The sequence below is a fragment of the Cupressus sempervirens genome, chromosome 6, assembly GCF_028749045.1.
Source record: "Cupressus sempervirens isolate cs-2001-9-10 chromosome 6, ASM2874904v1, whole genome shotgun sequence".
NCBI classification, from domain to species: domain Eukaryota; kingdom Viridiplantae; phylum Streptophyta; class Pinopsida; order Cupressales; family Cupressaceae; genus Cupressus; species Cupressus sempervirens.
In genome coordinates, this window is record NC_143123.1 from 650426904 (window position 1) to 650451775 (window position 24872).

Here is a 24872-nt window from a genome sequence, read left to right on the forward strand (position 1 = left end):
CTGGATCCAACGAGCCCAACCTCGCGACGATCCCATGCCCGTAGCTCCCACAACGAACAAAACAGTAAATCCTCATGAAGAGGATTTTGGGTTTTACTCTCCTACTTTCCAATTTGAAAGTGAAGTGAGGAATTAAATTCCTCTTTGGATACTTATTCACTTTTCAGGTGAATAATCGATTAGGGCATTTAACCAGCCAACCTAGTTAACCCCCGAATCGACCCAAACGAAAACAGGCTATTCCTATAAATAGGAATTCATCTATGGCAAAGCTGCCAGAAATATAAAATAAATCAATTAAAAAGCCCGAAAACCCAAAAAACACAGAAATCACCTTAACAACTTTTGCGACAATGCGAACCTCTAAATGCACAGACACGCTTACTGGTCTAATCACATTATGCAAATGAGTTCGGATTTAATAATCACCGAAAGGTTTAAATTAAACATTTAATTAAGGATACGTCGACCATACAAGGACGACATTGGTAAAATATGAACGACTGAATCACTAACTCCATGTGCCACTGCCAGGGATATAATTTTGCACACTAAACAACACGATCAAGTGCAATTGCATATAATAACATAGCCGAAGCAATAATGCGTTAAATCACCTAATTTAACCATTTATTTAATTATATTAAAATAATCTATTTACATCACTCATGTTCGCATAACAACGCAGGAATGAAGTAAATAATCATAGCGTTAAATCCATCACATAACAAAATCAGAGGTATGTCCAAATACCAGATAACTAGATAACTAGATATCATCATAAAACACACTATCATCTCAAAATGGCATCATCATGCAATATGATTAACTGAACAGCATAGTAGTCTAATATCTATGATACTGGAATCAAAGAGTAACATTTGACCTTCAGGTCATTTCAAATGTAAAACATCACATAAGAACAGATATCTCTCAGATCAGAAATATAACAAGGTAAATGTCCGCAGCACATAACCAAATAATCCCACATGAACAAACCATTTAATTACTTACACATTAATAATGATTGATTACTCTGCATTAAAAAAAAGCGTTTAAAACACATAAGCAAACACAGTCATAAACATGACAAACCATTGCTACAGGAACCTAGTCCAGTGTAGCATGGTAATGGTACACAGTGCAATCTCTGCACAAATTTCAGGGTAATCGCAGAACAACCTCATGATACCACATAGCTCCTGGTAACCACTGGCACAAACCTCAGTGAACCAAAAAACACATCAATATCTCAACGATCAGTCAAAAGCATAATCAAAGTAACTGATACAGAAACATAAATCCAAACACTTCAACGGTGTAGACCACTCAGGGTCACAATCATGATCCCATCAAAACAAAAGATCATCAAGGTTGGATCCATCAGGACGACTTACAAAAGTCAAATGGGAGAGGCACTACAAAATGCAAGGAATCATGGATGACTTGGACTCTAGTAGGTGTAATCTCACTAGCGGTTCCACTCACCTAGTCCAAGCTTCTAAGGAATACACAAATGATTTTCACATTATGGTTAATATCCTCTCTCCAATCCCATCATCTGAATAGCAAACCAAATATTGAACATCAATTGAAGTTGAGTGTTTTCATTGGGCCACACAAGGCACCCTTACCATCAGCAAGAGGCCAGTGGCTTGGATTTGTTTGAGTCAAACAAGAGAACATCCACAATAACTTTCATTCAACTAAACTACTTCCAGCATGAAAAAAAATCTACTAAGGGTGAAAGATTGAGGAAGCCGTGCAATACTTACAAAGCAATATTAAGTAATCCACCATGAACAACCAACAATGAATTATAAATTACTTTGACAAGTATTATAACAACAACTTCATCAAGTCTCTCCCTTACCTATCCTACTCTACTTTATCTCTCTACTACCTCCAATCTCTAAGCTAATCTCTATAACTAATGAATTACAAATGATAATGTCTTGGCCTTTTATAGTAGTTCCATTACAACTAAGGGCCAAGATTGGTTCAATATCAAGGGCCAAGATTTCTTCCCACAAATCCTAAGTAGGGTTGCCTAATTTGCAACCAATTACATGAAGGCACCAATTTATGGGCCAATAAGAAAATTTGAATGATTTTGATAGCCAATGAGAAAATGAGACACTTGGCATGATTTTATTGATTGTGCTTGAAACTGAAATTTTCTAATTGGAGGCAAACAATTGCCACCTTATTATCCTTATCCTGTGTTGGAGGCTTGGCCTGTAGAGTATCCCCAACATTTGTAATTTTCTCCATCCTTCAAAATTTCTTGTGGAATTGACTTGAATCACTTGCATCTTTGTGAACCAGTGAACTTGATCTCTCTTGATTTTCCTTGAACATGTCCTTGTGTAGCTGGATCCTTTGTGCTTTCCTGAATTTCCTCATGATTTCGGCTTGAGTTTGCAGGTTGATGGTTTGACCATGAATCCTTCCTTGTTACTTGAGTCCTCGGGATTGAGACATCTCCTTGTAGTATCCACTTGAAGTCTTGAGGCCTTGATCATCACCTTGCCCTCTAGCTTCTCCTTTTTGTTGGTGTGACGATGGAGGGTATGTGCAACAATGCTTGGATTTTCCAAGAATGAACTTCCATCCAGCTCTCCTCCTTCTCGAATTCACCTTGCAAAACAAAGAAGAAAAGCATTAAGCTTGTGGAAAAAACTTTGAAAATAAAATCACATGAATAACTATCAAACTTCATTTTGATTTAAAACCAACCATCTTGCGAATATAGGCAAATTTTAGTCTCATCTCAATCCAAAACGACTTATTATTATTTTTTTATTTCTAATTTTTGTCATTTTCTATCTCATTTTTTTTGAGAAGAGATAGGATGGTTTTGGTGATTAACAAAGGATGATAGTTGTCTGGGGAGATTTTGGAAGATGCGAAATCTCCCCAAGACATGGTGTTCTCAATTTTTTTAATTTGAACATTCCTTGGCGATCCCTTGTTTTATGGTGTTGGCCTCATGCCATAAATCAGTCTTCTAATGCCTTAGAGGATGGCAAAACTTGGTAGACTCAATGTGGGGAAATTTTGCAAGAGGGTGGAATTTCCCCAAAAGATTGGTTCATTCATTAGCTTCGTTCCCCTTCTCAACTCTTAAAAACCCATCTCTCCTGGACTAAAATTCCACTCTCCACCTAGACTTGGACCTCGAAAACTCCCTCTAAGCGGCATCAAAATGCTTACACAAACCTGAGACAAAAAAATTGCTCAATCATCCTAGACTTGGAGACTTGAAATGTTACCAACTAAAACCACCTAAGACAAAAACCCTTACTTGCTCAAACGAAAAGAGGTCCCCAATTGCAATGGGACGATGGTGTGAAAACCACACAACAGGTCCTCCCTGCAAAGGAACAATGGACTGAAGAGGCAAGACAATGAAGGGTCAAGATAACGAAAGGTATTCACTTTGTAATGGCAAGACAATGAATGGTCAAGGCAATTTTATATATTCTTCTAGGAGGAATTCATACAAGATCATATGAGTGTTGTTCATTATCAATTAGAGTTTGCCTTGTGTTTGGGCATATTGTATATCAGTCTTTTGCACGTTCATTATATATAAGCGATATATTTGTGGCTGAATTTTTCTCCTTTAAGTTGGCGGGTTTTCCTAAGATAATTTGCTGTCTTAGAATTCATTATTTTGGTTCTGCTGCTTATTTTTATTTCTGGTTTAAACACATTAGCATGGTATCCGAGCTAGGTTTTCATGAAAGCAGAATATAAATTAAATAGGATTGGATTTGAATTCTGAGTTTTTTTGTTTTTAAATAAGTGATTTTGGAGGAGTGCATTCCATAGATTCAGTAGTGATTCAACCGTTCTAGAAGGAAATTTGAGCTACCTTAGCCTCAAAGAGGTCTCATTGAGGAAAAGTTTGGCGCCATGATAATGAAATCCTTCTTTCACAGATTTAGATTTGTACATCAAATTTTAAAATTCTTGAGGTCATTTGGCAATCCCTTGACAAATTTGTTTGCAGTGCAGCAAATCAGCTACCAAAATGAGTAAATGAAATGAAAGATCTGCATTGTTCATGTGATTGGAAGCATTTGAAGGGCCGTAGAATCATAATTACAAAAGAGTCAAAACAAAGAGGAGCATATTCTTAAAGGTTACTTTCTTGGAGGCATCTGAATATGTTCTTTTTGTAAATTGCAAAACAAGGAGTATTGTAAATGCAATGCTTTTGGATATTGTGGAAGAGGAGTCAAGTCTCTTGGTTGCTGATGCAAACGTGCAAGGGTGTGGGATCTATTCTTTACTCATCTCATTATTTTGGATCGTCAATTGGTGATCCAATACATCTATGGTTTGAGGGCCTATTTCATAGTCCAGTTATGGTGAGCATGTTCTTGAGGACACAATCCTATGAACCAATTGCCATTTTCCAATCGTTCATAAAAGGCAAATGCTTTATTTCAGTTATGATATGAAGTTGAGAACATGAATGGATGATCTGTTGCTAGGAGGCTCAACACTCATAAGTGCATGAATTTAATTATATCAGGACTGAGTTGATGAGGAAAGGGGGGCAGCAAGTGAAGGCACTCAACTAGCTATGTAAGATGGTGTCTGTTGACGCCTAGAATCGCTCCTAGGTGCACTTGACCTATGGGAAGCTCAGCCATTGTGGGACTTGCGCATTTTCATTGAACGACCTCTAGGATTTTTGAAGCCGTCTATGTTGTGGGATAGGGAAAAGTAAGTTAATGTTGCTGATTGGAAGAGCACAAGTGGCAGAGCATTCTTTCTTGGAGGGAGTCTTGTTTCTTGGATTAGTAAGAAACAAAATTGTATATCTCTGTCAACAACTAAACTAGTTAATGTTGTTGACTTAAGTAATTCTTTACAAGCAAGTCTTGGAAGGGACAAATGAGAAGGCGATTGGATTGATTACTATCTATTGTGAAAACACAAGTATTAATAACATATCAAAGAGTCTAGTCTAACATCCCAAGACAAAGCATAGTGCAATTAAGTATCATTTTCTGAGGGAAATGGTACAAGAGGAGGAAGTATGAATGGACTACGTGACATCAAATGAGCAAGTTACAAATATTTTCACTAAGTTATTACCTAAGGATGCAAGTGAGTATTTGAGAGGTGAGCAGGGGGTCATTCCCCTACCGGATTAGAACTAAGATGCTATGATTGCATCAATTCATTGAACTTTAATGTATATCTTTCTATGGATTGATGTAACGAGGACTACTTCTCAAGCACGTGTAAGTAGTTGGTTCATTATCAATTTCATTATCAATAGTGGTTAGTCAGAAAGTTGTTGGAGATTCAAAGTATGAAAGTGAACTCAAAAATGATTGGAGCACCTTTGGCATTGTTGTCAAAGGGGGAGAAGAACAACAAGAAGATCAGTAGGGAGAAAAACTATATGGTGGAGAAGAACTAGAAGATCACATTCCTAGGTGGAGAAGTATTAGAAGTACAAATCAACCATGAAACATAGGGACTTGCACCCACTCCCAAATCTCGAAGTAATTGTCCCTGAACTGCCCCTACACCGGGTACTTGGAGTACCTGAGTACCCCCACCTTTGCCATTCCACAACTACACTGCTGCTAAGATGGGCACTTGAATTTCTATTTGAATTTTGATTTTTGATTTTTACTATTGGGTATGTACTATGTTACTATATTGAATGTTCAACTGTTCTAGTCCGTGTTGCAATTTTTGTATGTTCAAGTAATTAAATTTGGTGTGTTATATTGAAACATCATTTAATAACTAGCATTTCAAGTTCTATATGTATACTATACAATACCCCTCCCTACCTCGTCCTCCCTTCGCAGTCATCCCCTGGCTGTCATCTGCCATCCCAAAAGTGAGGCCCATTTCCCTTGTCCTGAAAACTTGTCCTGCCATCTTGGTGTCCTGACATGCCCTAGTATTGGTATTACACTGCAGATCAAAGGTTGGATTAGCTCATGGGGAACAATCAATCAATGTTGTATCAATTATTATTGGTGTTGCCATTAATACCATAGCTGGATATTGTTGACATAACTAATGGAGATGTCTTCAAGAGTTGTTAAGAGAGTTTATTGATGTCTTGAAGCATATGTTTGATGATGATTGGATTAATAATTGTGTTGTCATTGATGTCAACTGAATTGTTGGTTATGAACTGTTTATAGGAAGACAAGTTTTTACTGTGTAGGTGACAAATCGATTGTAGTTGATTTGTGTGATGAGTTAGAGTGCACGATTGGTATGGGAGACTCAGAGATGTTTCTAGTTGCTATATATGAAGTTTCATGTACTGCACATAGTATTGAGAGATGTTTCTAGTTGTATTTGAAGTGAGTTGGTACAGTCAAGTGGTTCGATTTATGGCAGACAATGAATGATTTAATTGGTCTATCAAATCTATGTTGTTTCAAGAGAAGAAATTTAGGATTTATGATGTAATATTAAGTTGTTTGATCAGTGTCAGAGTTGTGTTCGATTTGGTTTAAAGGAAGATGTGTTTTGAGTAGATTGAAGACAATTCAACAAGGAAAATGAAGAACATGTTGAATGTTTGTGTTTGATCTTGAATCGGTAACATGTAGATCGTTTCCTGTAGATCTTTTAGGTTGATAATTTGGTTGATGATGTGAAACCGATAAGTTTTGATGGATCAGTTATACATTGGTAGTTGTGATGGAATTTCTCGGAAGTATGTATGTTCATTGGAAAACGTGATAGTGCCAAATGTTCTTTGTTGGATCCATGTGTGAGTCAAGTGGTCGATCATGTGGTAGCAGCTGATGGTGTTAATATTGTAGCTTCAGTCGGATTGAATTGATCTAGATTAATCCCTGATGGTTATTGGTTAAACATTATTGCATTTGATTAATTAGCAATCTGATATACACACACACACACACATTCACACACACACACACACACACATATTGTTGTTAATAACGTCTAATGGAAATAAACTTGCAATAACAAATATTGATTAACATAGAGTCATGTCTCTTCTAATCCTATATATATGCATTCAGGTCTGCACTTGAAAATCACATAAAAATATATATAGTGCCATTACATTTACAGAGATCCTTTCCCCCAACGTAAAAGAATCTTTTGAAAACTATGTCATTGATGTCAAAAGTACAGGAACGTAACTGATCTACTTATAGCAGAATAAGCAGATGGATTTGAAAGTCCATACCCAGAATTAAAAATAATTAGTAAGGTCATACACATATCATTCTTACCATCTGTCTTGTTTCGTTGGAAATGTGAAAATGTGTGTATATGACAAATTGAATTCATATTGATTATAGAAGGACCTGTATGCCAGTCTTTCTTTCTCTGCAGCGTTTGATGCATTTGCAACAGCAGTTGATGCATTTGTATTGACGTCTGGGCAAGAAAACGATGTTTTTATCAAGCGTTAGCAGAGAATATAAAATATCTGATCAGAATGGAAAAACGAATGCATAAAAGATGTCGACCCAACAAAAAAAAGAAAATTCTTCAGTTTTGAAGGTTCGTAAACTTCAGATAGTAACAATACAAGAATGGAGGAACAGGTTCTAATTTACAGGACTTTATTGAATCCTTGTCTGTATCTGCAGCATATGACCAACTAGTCTCAGATGGTTAGAAGAATAACAGCCCGATAAAATAAAACATAAGGATGATTTTAAAGGGTCCGATATTTTGTCTCAAAGATAATTGTTTCTCTTTGTATTAGATGCCACATCAGAAGGATATATATATATATATATATATCATTCTGCTTTGAGTTGAATATTCAAAGGGGTTGGGAGTCCACTAGCTTCAAAGAAGACTAAAATCGAAAAGATTAAGTTGTTTTTACAAATCCGTTAAAATTGATTATCAGGATGTACATAAAGACAAGGTTTTTGATGTCAGTGCTGAAGCAATGACATTGGTATATGTAAATTAATTGTGTGCTAAGTCTTCCTTGCCAATTTTCATTTGCGTTTCATGTGTTATGTGATCTGCCCTTCAAGGGATGGGGCGACATCATTTTGTTGTTTGCACACTCCAAACACATATCAATATAATGCAAAGGTGGAGATTTGGGGAGCTTGATATTTTTGCTCTCACCTCACAAACTTATCACATCATCATTTAGCCATGGTGGAATTCTGATCACATCTCCCTATTCAAAGAGTAGCATTCACTTTGGTTTCCATCATTCCCAGCTTGTTATATCATTATGTTTTCACACCAAAGCCTTATCATCTCATAATGCTAGGGGGAAATATGAAGATGTCGAGACTCTGCTTGGTGGAAATATGGAGACTTTCAGATTTCTCTTGGTGGAAATGTTGAAATTGTAGGTTTTGCAAGAACAGAAATCTAGAGCTATTGAGATTTGAGCCTAGGAAGAGGGTAGGCAGGTGGGTTGTGCCCTATGTCGAGGTTGACATTTTTTGGCTTGCTTCTCCATTGTATGATGATCTTTACTTTCTTCCGTTTGGAGGGCAACATAATATATATAAAATTTAACATTGAAGTGTAACTCATATTTAAAATAAATCCTGTGAGGCTGTTTGAGAATGGTTTCAGATTCATCAGAGTTATAATAAAGATTTTAGATTTTGGGAGATTCTTAAAATTTCCCGACACCAAATGTCAAGAATCAACATCTCCATCAGTGTTATCTCCCAAGCTTTTCCCGACTTTCAAAGACAAATTTTTCTCTCACTGGTGTTGATGTCAGTTTTGTACCACTACATAACATATAGCAATTGAATACTTGATATGGAATATCAAACACTCAACCCTCTCTTGAAAAGTAAATACTCATGAAGAACATGAGAAGAACTCCAAGGTTCCTTACAGCTGTGGATATTAACTCAGTTATATTAATGTGATTTGCTGGTTAATCACGTAGGTGGGCTTACGTTATTCATTTGAAGATAACTTGTACTTTTGCTGTGGTGGTGATGAATCTAGCTTTGCAATGTATATTAGTGCCAAATGATGTTGATGGCGATGATGGAGGGTATGTCCACTAGCAATGCTTTGATTTTCTAACTTGTTCCAAGAATGAAATCCAACTACTACACTACTCGCTGCTTTACTTCTACTCCTATGAATGGAAAGATTAGCAAATGGATGGGGATCGAAATTTGATGAAAGCTTACCAATGGCGCTACCTCCATAGATGCAATGATTCAAGGGAAAAAACTTAGATTACCACGCAAGGCTTCCTAACCAACTGCTAGGATGCTAGTGGCCTAGTTTATATATCCCTATCAAACATCCACTAATATCACCATACAACTATCCAATTATTCTTACTCTTGCTTAACAACTTTCTTGAAATAAAATCTACTTTAACAAATTCAATGAAATTTAACTCTAACTATTGGAAGTAGAAACCGTGCAATAACACTAAGTGTCCCTAGTTACCATGCAAGTCACAACAATGATAAGAGAAGCAATTTTGGTATATCTTAAGCAACAATTTTCTTCAACCTTTGGAAGTAGAAACCATGCAATAACACCAAGTGTTCTTAATCACCATGCAAGACACAACAGTGATAAGAGAAGCAATTTTGGTATTATCTAAGCAACAATTTTTTTCAACCCTTTACAAATAAGAGTAAATGGCCTTATGTAGGGGCCAAAAATACAACCAACGATAGAGATTAAGAGGCAAAATCAACAATCCAGATTAAATCCTAGAAACCCTAATTAGGGTTGCCACCCCATCAGCCAATGAGAAGACACCACCTCATCAATGGACCAATGAAAAAAAAGGAAAAGTGGCAACAATGAAAAGGCACCAAAATGGTAGCCAATCAGAATAAAACACTTATCCTACCCAAGAAGAAGGAGAATTTTCCACTTGGGCTTACATCAAATGGTCTTTTAATATAATTCTACCATTTTCTTTCATCTTCTTAGCCAAGGCAATGAACTTGGCTAGCCTATCGTTGTCTTCCTTCATGGGAGGGTAAGGCGTGTGCTTCATCTTGAGCTCAGTTGAATTCATCATGTTGCTCGCTGCTTGCAGTGTCTTCTCATGACCCTTCTCATACTCTTTCACATATCCGATAAAGGCAATGAGGGAGGCAAGGGTGTCCAAATGCTTTTTCTTGATGGCAACCTTCCCCAACTCACCCAATCTCAACCCAAATTCTGTCTCATTGACGTTCTCCTCTTTGATATCTTCAAAATCAAGTGCAACCCCAACATCGCCCAACATGGTTGAAATGGAAGTGTCAACACCTAGGCTATGCTGTGCAATCTCATTCTGTATCTCTTCGAGTATCCTCAATTTGATGGTCAAGGCAACATAACAAGACTCCACCGTACTCATTCCTCCTTCATCCACCAACTTGTTTTTTCCAAATATCTCTTCGGTAGCCCAATAAATGCTCGTGCCTTGGGAATGGCTAAGTCCTTGACTGGAAGGAAATCCTTCTACTGCCCTTCAAATGTTCTGAATTTGTCTCTAATAGCCACCAATGACCTGAATGTTGAGATAAAGGAAGGCAAGAAATTTTGCCTATCTTGAATTATATCACTGATTCGATCTTTAGTTTCGTGGAGCGAAGTGGATATCTCTTCCATGTTGCTTCCACTATCTTGAGGAAGGGCTGTTTGATGCAACTGTCAGATAGTTTGACAATCTCTCCAATACTTGTTTTCAGCCTCCAACTTTAAAATCCTCTCGTTTGCTTTCCCCAACTTTTCTCTAATTGAAACCATGCCTTCCTAGATCTCCTCACATTCCATGTCATCCGTGATTCTTCCCAAGTTATGCTCTACTATCTCATATTCCCGAGCTGCAATCTCATCCATTGCCTTGCTGACCTTTGGTATAGCAATCTGAACTTTTTGGTGATCCTCATCATTGCTTCTAATTACTTTTGCCACCGTATTTGCAATTTGTTTTTGTTTCTCACTATCTTCCTTTTCCACTAACCCTTGAATATCTTCAATTGTTCAGATAGTCACCACCTCGCCTCTTCGCATAAGCATTTACCTTAACCATAGTGGTGCAATGCATCTCCCCAATTCTAGATTCGGTTTGACTAGAAAAGCATCACCAACAGCCTTAGGCGCCTGGCTTGCTTCCTCAATATCAATTGGCCTATCCTCTTCTTCACTAGTGACTGCCACACTATCTTCGTGTTGGTTCTTCGAGAGAGGAGAGTACACGGTACTATCATTGTAACCACTTGATTCCGAATCATAGCTCATCTCTACTGCGACCCCTTGTCCACTTGTATTAACCTCTTGGCTCCTAGCCTTAATTATGCTCCCCCTTGACGGTGTTGCACTCTATCTCTTTGCTGGAGGCTCCTGATGTTCTTTACTTTTCGCAACCTCCAAATTTCTCTTCTTGCTCTTAATGACTCTTTGTCGCTGGCTACTGCCCCTAGCGTTCTGTTCGACTAACTTCGCTGGACCTTCTTTCTCCGGTTTCATCTTCTCATAAGTAAGGCATACCTTCCGACTTTGTAATTGCCTTAACCTCTCATTGTACCATGATTTAGTTTGTAGATCAAATGTCCTTATAACCGCCTCTAAAGAAGGATCCTGATGATCATTCCAATCCACTAGACCCAATTTTGTTCCATCCACTGTATCATAATCTTCTCTTAGCACATTTTCATCATCTTCCAATTGATCGGGAATAACAAGGCCTCTCCATTTGATTGCCCTCATCATGCCCATTGACAATTTTGAGAAAGCTAGCTTTCTCACGTGAAAGTCATCTTGTGTATTGGCCCAAAAATTTCTATAGTAGGAACATGTTTGAATGTGTTTTCGTGAGACGTCTTCATAAGACCATTATGATCGAATCCCTATCTTGCTTTATACCATCCTAGATGATATCGCTCTAACTCCTCCGTAGTTGCAAAGGTGATAGGATTGGGGCAAGTATCATTGCTTATTCAAAATGAGAATGTAATCCTTGTCTCACGTTTAAGTTTCATCATTTTGTCATAATGCTCAAGTTGCCTAGCCAACTCCATCAAAACTGTCTTGTTGGGTGAGTACCTTGAAAGTCTCTTGGGACAAACTATACTTTGCTATCCTAATATATGTAAATTGTGGAAATTGGATGAACCAACTCTCATACCTCTTAACTTTTACTTCCGCTTCCGATGAGAGCCTCCTAGCAGGTGTCCCTTGTAATATCCTTATCGTCTTCATGGCAAAGGCATCATAAAATATCTTATAATTTATGGTGTTATGCAAATGAAGTTGTGGATAACACTCATGCACCAAACATTGCCCCATCCCATTGCGAATCACTCCTAAGGCCTTAAGTCCATGATTTTCATATAGTCTCACAATTAGATAGAAAAGATAGGATCCCATATAGAATTACTTTTGATTTTGCACTGTCCTAAGTTGCAACTCTAGATTTTCACTTATAATTCTAGCCCAATCAAATTTTCTCTTTCCATTTTCAATCTCATTAATAAAATAGTACATTCAGTTCTTGAATTGCATACCTTGAGCCACACCCATGATTTGGTTGAGAAGCACAATAAGATCGCCATACTCCGGTTTAAAATTTGACTTGGTGAGCTTTGACGACTTGGTAACTCCCTTCTTGCCTTCGTGTAATCAATTCTTCTTTAGATGAATGAAGTAAGCCTCCTGATTATCCTGAAATAACTTGGTTGCCTGGTCCATCATCACCACTGTGATGCCTTTATACTGGGGAATATTAAATACTTCTTCGACCACTTGTCCACTGATGTTAGCCAACACTCTCTTCCCTTCATAAAAAATGATAGACTTGGTCACAATATCAAACCAGGATGCACACTCCATTACCAATTTTGGAGAAGGCAAGGTGGGAGGGAAAGCTGTCACATGTACAATTTCACTCTTGTAGATCTTCTTTGCCATGGGCGATTGTCCTTTCTTCAATCTACCCTTCAACTGTACCATGTTCATCATGCCAATGTTGGTATCAGTTATTTGCTTCACTTTTGAGAAGAAGGTGGTCTTAGGCATCATGTCTTCCTTGTCTTTTTTGGTATTCGTTCACTTTGGGTTTTTGCGTGCACTAACATCTACCATCCTAAACACTTATTTTTGCCCTTTCGTTCTAAATGATATGGACTACACTTATCAATCTCCAAACTTCTTTCTATTGATGGAATTTAGCTTATTTTTGCCTCTCCAAATCCTGTCTCCACACTTATCAATCGCCAAACTTCAATGCTAGGGGTGGGACTACCACTTATTTCAGCCTCTTTGTTACCTTAGGATGGATTACACTTATATCTCCCAACTTCAATCCTAGGGTGGTTTAGCTTATTTATGCCTCTCCAAGTGTCCTATCATGAAATCTACACTTATATCTCCCAACATAAGCCTATCAATGGAAATGATGAAGTGGTGGATGAGTAGTGCAAGAAGAAGATAAGGGAAACACACCAAGCAAGAACAAGGAATAAAATCCGCCTTTAAAACCAATATTCACCCCTAAAAATGAACGAGAATCTTACCATAAATTTGTCTTTTACCAATAATCGGGCCTCTTCAAATTCAGATCAGATCTCGGAAATTTCAATCCTCCAAAATATGATACCCTTAGCAAATGAATTGCTTGCAAAATCTGCCCTAAATCAGAATTTCAACTTCCCAAACTCGCCTTTAAATGCAAAAAAATCAGACCTTAAATCGCCTTGCCTCTTCACCAAATAAAATCACCATAGCTAGAAGAAGAAATCGCTGCCAAGGAGAAAAAAATATTGGACTTCAACATTGCTCCCAATCTCGCAAAAATCAAGCTTTCCCTCACAAATTTGACTTAGGGCAGAAATTGGCCAACTTGCAAAAATCAGATTTGCTCCTCCAACTTTCCCTAGGGCAGAAATCTCCCAACTTGAAGGAAGAAATTGCTGCCAAGAAATGGAAAATTAGACCCCAAAAATCGCCTTAGGGCAGAAATTTGCCCCTTTAGAAGAAAATCGCTCAATCTTGCAAGAGGAAGTGGAAAGAATGAATGAGGAAATAAGAGGGGGGAAACCCTTTCTTATATCCTCTAGTTGATCTCCAGAGTGGGCCAACTTGCCTAGAGGGAAACAAAAAATTAAAATAAACCTCCAAAGATGGCCCAGTTTTAAATGAAACATTAAAATAGCGACGCCCTAAGCGAAATTGGCCCATATAATTGCTAGTGTGATCTAGAATTGCAAAATAGAAACAAGGTAAGCTTAGGCGATGTCAACATTTTCATTTAACAACGTATTGGCAATTAAAATATTATTAAAATGGAGTCTAGCGAGCCAAAATAATTTTTCAATTCCAAATTACGCTTCTAAAATCTTATAGGAAAAATTTCAACCAAATTAATGAGATTTTGCAATTTAATCCAATTTCAATTTTGCAATACACTTTCAATTTTTTAACAAAATAAATCTTTTTCCTAATCCAATTTCACTACCAAAATTTCTTTTTATCGAAAAAATTCAAGATTTTCCAAAATGACTAAATCTAACAAATTCATTTTGAAAATGCTCAAGCTTATACAACTATTTCAAATTTTGAAAAATCCATCTAAGTCTAAAATTTGCAAATTTGTCTTGCTAGGTATTATTTTAACCATCAAAAAATGTTGTTGTTGAATTTTATTTGGCCTAAGGACAAAATTACATGTTCTGGAAAATCAAGTTTCACACCGGGTGAAAACAAACCAAATCCCTTCCTAGCTTGAAGGTGTCCAAGGTGTAAAATCATCAATTCAAAAAAAACCTTTGGACAACTCCAAATTTTGCCAAGGCAATTGAGAAATTCCTAACAGGCGAAAATTGCCAAGGCTTGCTCGAAAAGGGGGTCCCCAAATTTTTGGGGCGATGGTGTGAAAACCTCACAACAATTGGGAGAGTCGAAAATTGCAACCAAGACCCACCTAAGACCATTACAGCTAAGTTGCCAGTTTGGATTTTGGTTCGGATGCCCGTTCAAAATTCGTCCAAATTTTTTTTGGGCTGGGTTCGGGTTCCTTTTTGATTTTTCTGTAAGAGATTATACACCCACACACATACATGCTGTTTGTAGAGCTGTTTCTTGTAGCTGTAACCTGTGTTTGTTGAGTATAGATAGTGCCTGTAGAGTTGGAAACTCTTAGTCTATCAAAAATTGATCACATAATGCATGTCCTAGGTTGTACACAAAATGCAATGAAAAATGCCTCCCATGAATCATACCCTTCGGTGAATGAAACTATGACCTTCCGCGAATGCTAACTATGTCGTGAATGCAATGAAAAAATGATAACTAACAAAAATATTGATGGCCATGAGTTATGTGAAGACAACGCTGCGAGCCCGCGTGAGTGGAAGAAAAAGAAAAATGCTGTGTGCCCACGAGTGGAAGAAAAATCCACATTTAGGATTAAAAATATTAAAATAAAGGTTATAAACGACAAATCTGCCATGACATGCATTTGAAATTCACCGAAATTCATTTTGGGTGTGTGTTGACTAGTCCAAATTTGCTGCAGACAATTAAAAATCCATCCAGGGTCGGTCTGACCAAATTTGCACCGAATTTCATAGAAAACTATCGATTTGGAGCTGACTTTGAACTGAATCGACTTTCGATTTTGGTCCTAACAGACTGAATATGATCACTTAGTTTAAATGTGATGGCCATTTAACAACTTTTAAGTGACGAAGGAATCTCTCTTGGAATAGAAACTTGGAAGGGTTTCTGGAGAATATTAATGCAATTTCTAAAATTAGCCAATTACCAACTTAGCAAGTTTGTGGGCGAACTTCCTATATTAGAGGGGTTCATTTCACTCTCCACACAACAAGTTGAAGAATTAGAGACAAAAATTTTAAATTTCTAACATGGTACCAAAACTATTTAGGCTCTAAATCCTTGTGAGTTTGGGCATTTTTTTCTGTAAGTTTTGAAGTTTCTTATCCAAGAGATATGGTTGGAGATGAGGAAAAAACTGACAACAACATTGTTGTTTAATGGGTACAACTATATGATGGTTGGGCAAAGATGATGAAGAACCATCGTGGTCACAGATGATATATGGGAACTTGTGGTCACTGGATTTGTGGGATACAACTGACCCAACTTAGTTTGGAGCTCTCACAAATAACTAGGAGACTTAGTTGAAGGAGGGAAGGTCAAAAAGCCCTTAGGTTACTAGTAGCATCTTTGGCAGAGGCAATATTTCTCAGAATAGCAGTAGTTAATGACTCAGGCATTATGAGCCTCATCACAAGCATTATTATCGCCTTTTGATTTCTAGGTTGTTTAGGTGTTTTTGAGTCTTTAAAGTTCCATTGAGACTTTTTGGGATCATGTTGATTTATTTTGGCAAGTTATAGGTCAATTGGTTAAAAGATGTAAAAGCTGCTCCGATGTTGACAATGTTGTAATGACAACTTTTTGAAATGTTCTAAACAGGTAGTTGTGGGCTTGTTGGATGTTGAAAATTGTCTTGAATAGCATAAATACAAATATGCCTTTAAAACACAAGATCCCAAGAGCCATTCAAATGAAAATTTTAGATCATATTGGAGCAATTATTGGGTTATTTTCCTGCAACAGTCCCTTTCTTTCATGTCGTACAAATTGTACTGTCCATTTCATGGCACGGAGAAGGTTCCCATGTGAGTCTACTTTGTTTTTTTCTAGAACCATCAATTTTCATCAAGTAGTTTGAGAGTTTGACATTTTTGGTTAAAACTGTCCTTAACCCTGCCTAGAGTTTCTAGCTGCACAAAAAAAATCATACCTCCCGTTTGGTATGGTGAATAATTCAACTTTTTTATGTGGAGATACCATGTCCCAAAGTTGCGGAGCTCCATGATGAAGTTGCACATGCTTCTAGTTGATCATAGGTCCAATTTTTCTGATAAAATTAGACCGTGTATACTTCAAATGCCAAATTTGAAGGTATGAAGGCATAGTTTTGCCTCTTGGTGACTGGAGAAGGTGATGAGAGGGTTTGAGAAGGTCCCCCAAACCCTTTTTCTGCAATTGGTAGAAGATTTCTAACAAATTAAAGGTGATTTATGATGACTGACCTAGGACTGTATTGGCAACAATAACCAGGTAGTGACCAGTGAAGCTTGTATACCTTGTGCGTCACCATCAAATACACATGAAATCACTTGAGTCCGATGTGTAGGAGTTAATCAATTCATGGGTTGTAGGTTGAAATATTTGTCTTTTGGTTTGACATTCCTAGTTGCAATAAAACAATAGGTGTAAACACTAAGTGTTGGCGTATTGAAATTTTCACATGGGAGTTTTTTTATTGTCCCTTAGGCCACTTATTTAAGGCCTGTCCATGACATGGGAACATTCAAGTACAACAATCTCTCGATGTTCTAAGGATTGTTCAGGGACAAGGGTTTAGAGGAAAGCCCATTGGTCAAACCATGCTCAAGTTGAGAAATCCCCTTCACCATTTGTGTTAATCCAAGTAGGTCCTTCCTTTGCATCATCTAACTATGCCAAATAAGTTTGGGAAATCCTCCAAAAATAGTTGTGAAGGGACTAATAGAGTTAGATTGGTGAAGCCTCAGATACTCTGAAGAGATTGTGAGATTCCAAATGAAGATTTGCGAGTCTTTCAGATTTTCATACAATAGCCTATGGTATATTTAACTAGTTGAGGAGAATTGGTGGATTTATGTAGGAGAGGAGGATTACGGAGAGAATCCTTGGATGTTTAGCCTCTAAGTGTGATGCAATAGTCATTTCTATTGAAGAGGACCTTCTCAACATTGGTTGTTGATGAGTTAATGTGTCCCCTACAAACTCATGAGCAATGCCAAAATAGGTTTGCAACTTCTTCCCAAGAGCAAGCTTTCAAAGCTCAAGCCAAAGCAAGAGGCAGGGGAGAAGAATCAATGTTGGAAGGAATTCAAGAAGCAGAGGTGGTGGTAACTTTGGATAAATATTAGATGAGATAGCTTGGGATGAGCATGTAGCCATGCCGAAGTAGATGAGGCAAAAGTTGGATACAAGGGTGAGAAGTGCATATTCACAAGCTATAGTTCCGAATTCAAGGCTTATACGCTATACTTCCTGGTCACCAAGAAGATCATCACTATTAGTGATGTGCTAATTGAGAGTGAGTCATGGGATGGCTTAGTGGACACATCTTCAAGCACTTGAAATAGAGTGCCCTTTGATGATGATGATGATGGATGAGTAAGAAAAGAAGCAAGAAGATGTTGCAATGGATATGGAGTTGGATAGAGAGCTCCAGAGAGGTCTAAATTTGAATAGACTTTGAGAGAGATAGCTGGAGACAGCTCTTGATGCAAACAAGTAGAAAGGCAAGCAAATGCAATGAAGATTTTGATGAAATATGAATTTTTGCATTATTTTCTCATATTGATCCAATTTTTTCTGTGGATGCTATTAAAGAGGAGAAATGATGTGAGGCCATGGATGAAGAGATAGATGCAATTAAATCAAATTGGACATGAGAGCTAACTAGTTTGCCTCCCAATAAGAAAATTATTGAGGTTAAATGTGTATATAAGACCAAGAGTAAAGCCAAAGGAAGAATAGAGAGGCATAAGGCAAGATTGGTTTTCAAGGATATGGACTATAGTTTGGGAGAGTTTTTGATGACACATGTGGAAGGTATTTCAAATGACCATAAAGTCTGTCTTCTTGAATTCAGTGTATGCGGAGCAGCAAGATGATGTGTATAGGCTGAAGAAAGCTCTTTATAGGATGAAGCAAGCTTCTTCTTGATGTAGAGATAAACTCAACGGAAGCAAAAACAAAAGGAACCGGGACTAGAAAGAGATAGATAACAATATTCTTCTAATTGATTCATCAAATGAATAGTATATACACTTGCTCTCCTAAAGATTTCTTCTCCACGTAACTTTGTATCCAAAAACATGACTAAACCTAAACCTAAAAACTCTATTTATACTTGCTAGGACGGTCTACAAAACATTCTAGATTATTACAAAATAGGAAAACTGACCCAAAGAGACCTCTTGCCAAAACGGCTTACAAAATGTTCTAGATCTGGCTTATAGAATAGGAAAACTGACCCCACAATGTTCTGGGCACATCCCAAGAAAAGATCTTTATGTGGATGCTCTTGCACCATACACTTGGGGACAATAGAATCCAAGTCCCTTGGATTGTCCTTCCTCTTTCTTGTCTTCCAATTCCTTGGTATTTGTTGTCTGTACTCTTGCCAAGTACCCAAGTCAACTTTCATATTTTCATAAAACTCTTCCACATAAGAATTCAGGTAGAACTCTTGCAAACCTGCAATAAATGGATTAGAAAAAGCAAATGGGACCTCATAATAAATGAATTCATCAATTTGGTTCATTTTAGGAACCTTTGCATCCTTTTTTACAATGTTTTTATGTTGCAATATCTCCATGCTTGGAGACAAATTCATCACTATTTGAGCCTTTTCTATTCTCTCAACTACATCATGAGTCTTCTGCTTGTTATAATTATTGACCTTTTGATAGGCCATACCACCTTCTTTCTTAACTTCAAATGCAATCTCTTGGGTCCATCAAGAACCATCACATCCATCTCTTTTCCATCTTTATGAACCTTTTCATCACAAGGCTCATTGGCAATTACCACTTCAACCTCTTTCCTATCTTCAAGAACCTTTTTATCATATGGTTCATCAACAACTATTTGTTGCAAACTTTTTATATCAGCATCAATTTGTTCATTTTGTCCTTCCAATGGACAAGTCTTCTCTTCATTGGCAACCAAGTTCTCTATTCCATCTTCACAAGCTTCTGAAATTTCAATGGATTGTTTATCTAGATCACTATTTTCTTTTTCCATATTTTTCTTCAACTCCTCTTTTAGTCTTGCTAAATTTTCTTCCTTTTTTAAAGTTCCCTCATTAGGAATCTCATTTTCTCTTCCATCTCTTGATTCATTCTAGCTTCTTTTTTTTTTTTTTTTCTTCTCTTCGCCCCCTCCCCCACCCGCTTTTTTTTAATTTTAATTTTATAAATCAGAAAATCACAATATGAAACCCATGCCCAACCTAGTCTTGTGGCCATTCTACAGGGTCTCTTCCCAACCTGTCACAACAAACACAAACTCACAATTCATCTTTGCCCAAACTTTTTGCTGAGCTTTGATACCAAAAATGATGTAGAGATAAACTCAACGGAAGCAAAAACAAAAGGAACCAGCACCAGAAAGAGATAGATAACAATATTCTTCTAATTGATTCATCAAATGAACAGTATATACACTTGCTCTCCTAAAGATTTCTTGTCCCCATAACTTCGTATCCAAAAACATGATTAAACCTAAACCTAAAAACTCTATTTATACTTGCTAGGAGGTCTACGAAACATTCTAGAGTATTACAAAATAGGAAAACCGACCCAAAGAAACCTCTTGCCAAAACAGCTTACAAAATGTTCTAGATTTGGCTTATAGAATGTTCTAGATCATTACAGAATAGAAAAACCGACCCCACAATGGTCTGGGCACATCCCAAGAAAAGATCTTTGTGTGGGTGCTCCTGCACCACTTCTAGGTCAAGAAGACAGCGTGTATAGGTTGAAGAAGCTCTAAATCGGCTGAAGCAAGCTCCATATGCATGCTGCAACAAGATTGTGTCATATTTGATGAGCAACGATTTTAACGTAAGTGATGGTGATCCCAGTCTTTACATTGAGGCAATCGATGGTAAGATTCTAATTGTTGTCTTGCATGTAGATGATTTAGTACTGGGGATGATGTTTTCCTCGTTGATGATTCCAAAGAGGCCATGGAAAGAGAGTTTGAGATGACAGATTTAGGTCTCTTGAGGCATTATTTAGGCATAAAAGGAAACAAATGCATGGTGACATGGTTATCTCTCAACATAAGTATGCAAAAGAGTTCTTGAAGAGATTTAGAATGCAAAACAATAAGCTTGCACCAACACCACCAACCATAGGTTTTGAGTCGAGCAAGGAAGATTGCAACAGCAATGCAAAACTGACAATGTACATGAGTTTGATTGGAAGTTTGATGCATTTTACAACTTGATATTATGCATATTGTAAGTCTGGTTTTCATATTTATGGCTACTCCAAAGGACTCCCGTTAGCAAGTGGTTAAAAGAATTCCGAGGCATGTGAATGACACCAAAGGATATGACATTCTGTGTACTGCAGCAAATAATCTGGTTGGCTACCCAAATTATGATTGGGTAGGAAGTGTGGGTGATAGAAAGAGCACATACGGTTATGCGTTCCATTTGGATTTGGAAACTATCTCAGGGGCTTACAGGAAACAAGCCATAATTGCTCTATCTAAGTAGATAGTAACAAATGCAGCATGTCAAACTATTTGGCTAAGGAGTAGTTTAGCAGATTTGAAAGAACAAGAGGATAGAACAACAATCTTTTGTGATGATGTTTCATCAATAACATTGATAAATAATTCCGTGTTGCCTGGAAGAAGCAAACACATTGAGCAGAGAATTGGTTGAGAATGGTGAAATAAAAATGGAGTTTTGCAGGTCTGAGCAGCAACTAACAAGCACTTTCACCAAGCCAATGAGCAGGGACAACTTTGAACGCTTAAGAAGAAATTTGGATATCGTTGATTTGGATCGAGAATGATCCTGCTTTTTGACTCGGACAAAGGAGTCCTACACTCCTTGGACTCACCTACCTTTTAGTAACCGCCAAGGGTAAATGCAACCTGGAGATGGCCTGCAGACATTGGGCTTATCTACCAACAACTCCAACAATCATTTTGGATAGATAATATATTGTTGGTACATAAGTTTGAATTTGAATTGTAAGAAGGAAGTTTTGGACAGCTCTAGACAAATAGAATGTCTATGGCAACAGTTCTGAGGAAGAAGAATATTGCAGCAGCAACCGTGTTTCTGAATGTGGAGGGATCAGTGATTGCTCCTGACATTAAGAAGAATGGGATAATAACAACGGGACCAATCCCGGACCTACCAACAGAACTCATAATGGAAAAAAACCAAGGGTTTTTATTCTTCTCTTAGCAGATGAAGAAGATCTTGAAAATAATACTATGCTGTCCAATCCCAAAAAAAGAATATGAGATTGGACAGCTTTTTTTTTCGCTTTAATAATATAAAATTATTTTATTCAATATATTTGTCTATTTGTATTTAATAAATAGACAAATAAATAATGAAGAATATGTAAATATTTTTCTATTTAATTTAATAATAGATAGAGAGTAGACAAATAAAAATCATGAAGGATAATTATAACATCCAATTTGTCCTGTAAATTAGAATTTGTATAATACCTATACAGCTTCTTATTTCTTCGGAAGAAGAAGATGATATGTAGCTTTTTTGATGTATGTAAATAAGTGCGTGCTTCTGACATTAAGTTTAGCTCCAAGTGAGTGGCAGTTTGGAAAAGAGCTCAATGAAGCTTCAGATTTTGTTGGTTGTAGCTCTGGATTGCTGCAAACTAGTTTGTAATCAGTTGTTTGCACTCGTTAGTTTATTTCTGAGTGTATTTTGATGTGTTTCCATTTTTTTCATGTCTCAAATGAATCAAATTGCACAAAAGTACCTAGGTTGATTTCCACGAGTTTTTTACCCAAATCTGATTCCTAAACAAATTGTGCCAGGCTTTCTGTTTTTTAACTGATTCATTAATGTATTTTAATATGTAATTTCTTAAACACAGAGAGGTTTAGCTTCACCAAAACAGCAGTATAATTTTTTTTGAAAATTAGGAATAGAAAATTTAATAAATATTTATCAGTTTTAGTTTGAGACTTATTTCAGTCAGTGAGATTGCAATTATTTCATTTATAATGTGTCTTCACAGGCTTGTCTATCCTCCCGTTCCTCCAGTTGGTGGCAGTGATTTATTTCCAGGCCCTGGGGCTGGTTTTTACCCTCGCAGGTGGTGGTACTTTCATTAACTGGTGGCTTATATATGAAATTTCTTGGATTTTAAAAGGACACGGAATATTTTTGTTTTGTTTTGTAAAATTAAATTATATTGTGTAAATGCACAATAAATAGCGTTATATTGTAGGTCTTTATTAGGTTTGAAATGGAAGTTCGTGCAGTTATATATGTGTCTAATGCTGTCGGTATTTTTTTTTTTTTCTGACATTCCAGAAGTGGGGGTGGAGTGGGAGGTGGCATGCTTCTAGGTCAGTGGAATTCTTTTCTGTGTTGTAACTTTGATAATTAATTATTACCTTTGATACTTTGTTGTTTTATAAGCATATTTTGAAAAACAATCAACCTTATCAATTTCTATTGGCAGGACCCAACGATCCAGGATGGGGTAATATTGGTATGGGTGGTGATGAAGGGCTTGGATTCCATGGAGAAGTTCGGTATGATTTAAATTCTAATTATTGCAATGAATTTTTGTTTGGTATGATATAAGCTCTAATTATTGCGATGAACATTGACACGGGATATTTTCATTCTTCCCATTGAAAAAATAGCTTTCTTATAATTTTAGTTTATATTGAAACAGAGGTGTTCCACCTGGTGCTCGGTTTGATCCATATGGTCCTCCAGGCGTTCCTGGTTTTGAGCCTAATCGATTTGCTCGGTAATGAACATATGAGTTTAACAATTAATTGGTTAGCTTTCTTAAATGGCATCTTAAACTGCACCAGAAAGCTAGGGACTGACACCAGTTTAGCATGAAACTTAGGTGGAAAGACAGCAGGCCTTATCTTATAGAGAGCAGAAGGGCTAGCATCTCACAAATTGATTAGAAAATATTACCCTGGAAGTTAAACTATTATCAAAGGGCTTATTTGTAGTTTCCTGGTGTTTTTTCAGAGATCAAAGGCGTCCACCTGGACAGGGCACTCATCCAGATCTTGAACATTTCTCACCATTCTGAGTCAATGAAAGAGAAGCTGAGGGGGGGAAGATTGGCATAGTTTTTGCCCGGTCTTGAGCCATTACACTTTTTGTTATTGTTTCTGGGATTCAATATTTTTATTTAGTTTTGAAAATTTGCACAATCCAAGGTTGGGGGTTGGTCTATACTATAATGTATAAGCCATAATGCCTGTTTTCTTCCAAGCTTGTAAATATTAATAGAGTTTGCTGGTCTTTAACTTTGAAAAGTTAATGTCACTTTTTATCATTTCTTTACTCTGTAAAATATTGTAAAGGATTAATAAAGTTGCTTAAGTTTGATATCAAGTCTTTGGTTCCTATTTATTAATATGGTTGAACTTTGTTTAGTTTGGTAGCGATGCAGATTCATGTCTTTGGTTCCTATCTATTAATATGATTGTACAAATAGATTCTTCTTGCTATCTGCAACACTTGAGAAAATTGGAGGGAGTTTCTTTACAACACAGCTTGCAAAATACTTATTGATTGGTTTTATGTCAAACTTCATAGCATATTGTCCACGAATCCACAATGCAATTATTCTTTCGTACAGTTTGATCAGTGAGTTTGTTCTATCTGCAACATTTGACCAGATGGGAGGAAATTTCTTTACAACACAGCATTGCAAAATTCTCATTGACTAGTCTCATATCAAACTTCAAAGCATGTTGTCCATGAATCCACAATGCAGTTATTCTTTCATACATTTTAATCAGTGAGCTCTTTCTATCTGCAACATTTGAGCAAATCGGAGGGAATTTGTATAGAACAGAGCATTGCAATTTTTTCATTTATCAGTTTTATATCAAACTTTAAATCATGTTGACCATGAATCACCGATGCAATTATTCTTTTGCACTTTTCAGTCACATGAGTGGAGATTGAATTATTTAAAATATATCTTTTTGAAATTAAAAGCGACCAAAAGCAAGGGGGTCGGCCCATATACAATCAAAATGCTGGTAACCAGCACATTTCCAGCTAGAAACAC

General features: G+C 37.0%; 1 protein-coding gene across 1 annotated transcript in view; it reads left to right on the top strand.

Annotated features, from left to right (window-relative positions):
- Positions 1–24187, top strand: part of LOC149553891 (proteasome inhibitor-like protein) — a 38000-nt gene extending 13813 nt beyond the window's left edge. Inside the window, exons 5-9 of the mRNA XM_089789238.1 lie at positions 22833–22910; positions 23132–23166; positions 23283–23355; positions 23502–23579; positions 23816–24187. Of these exons, the coding sequence (XP_089645364.1) occupies positions 22833–22910; positions 23132–23166; positions 23283–23355; positions 23502–23579; positions 23816–23879 (328 nt within the window). The 3' untranslated portion in view covers positions 23880–24187. The remainder of the gene's footprint in view (positions 1–22832; positions 22911–23131; positions 23167–23282; positions 23356–23501; positions 23580–23815) is intronic.
- Positions 24188–24872: the final 685 nt, after the last annotated feature.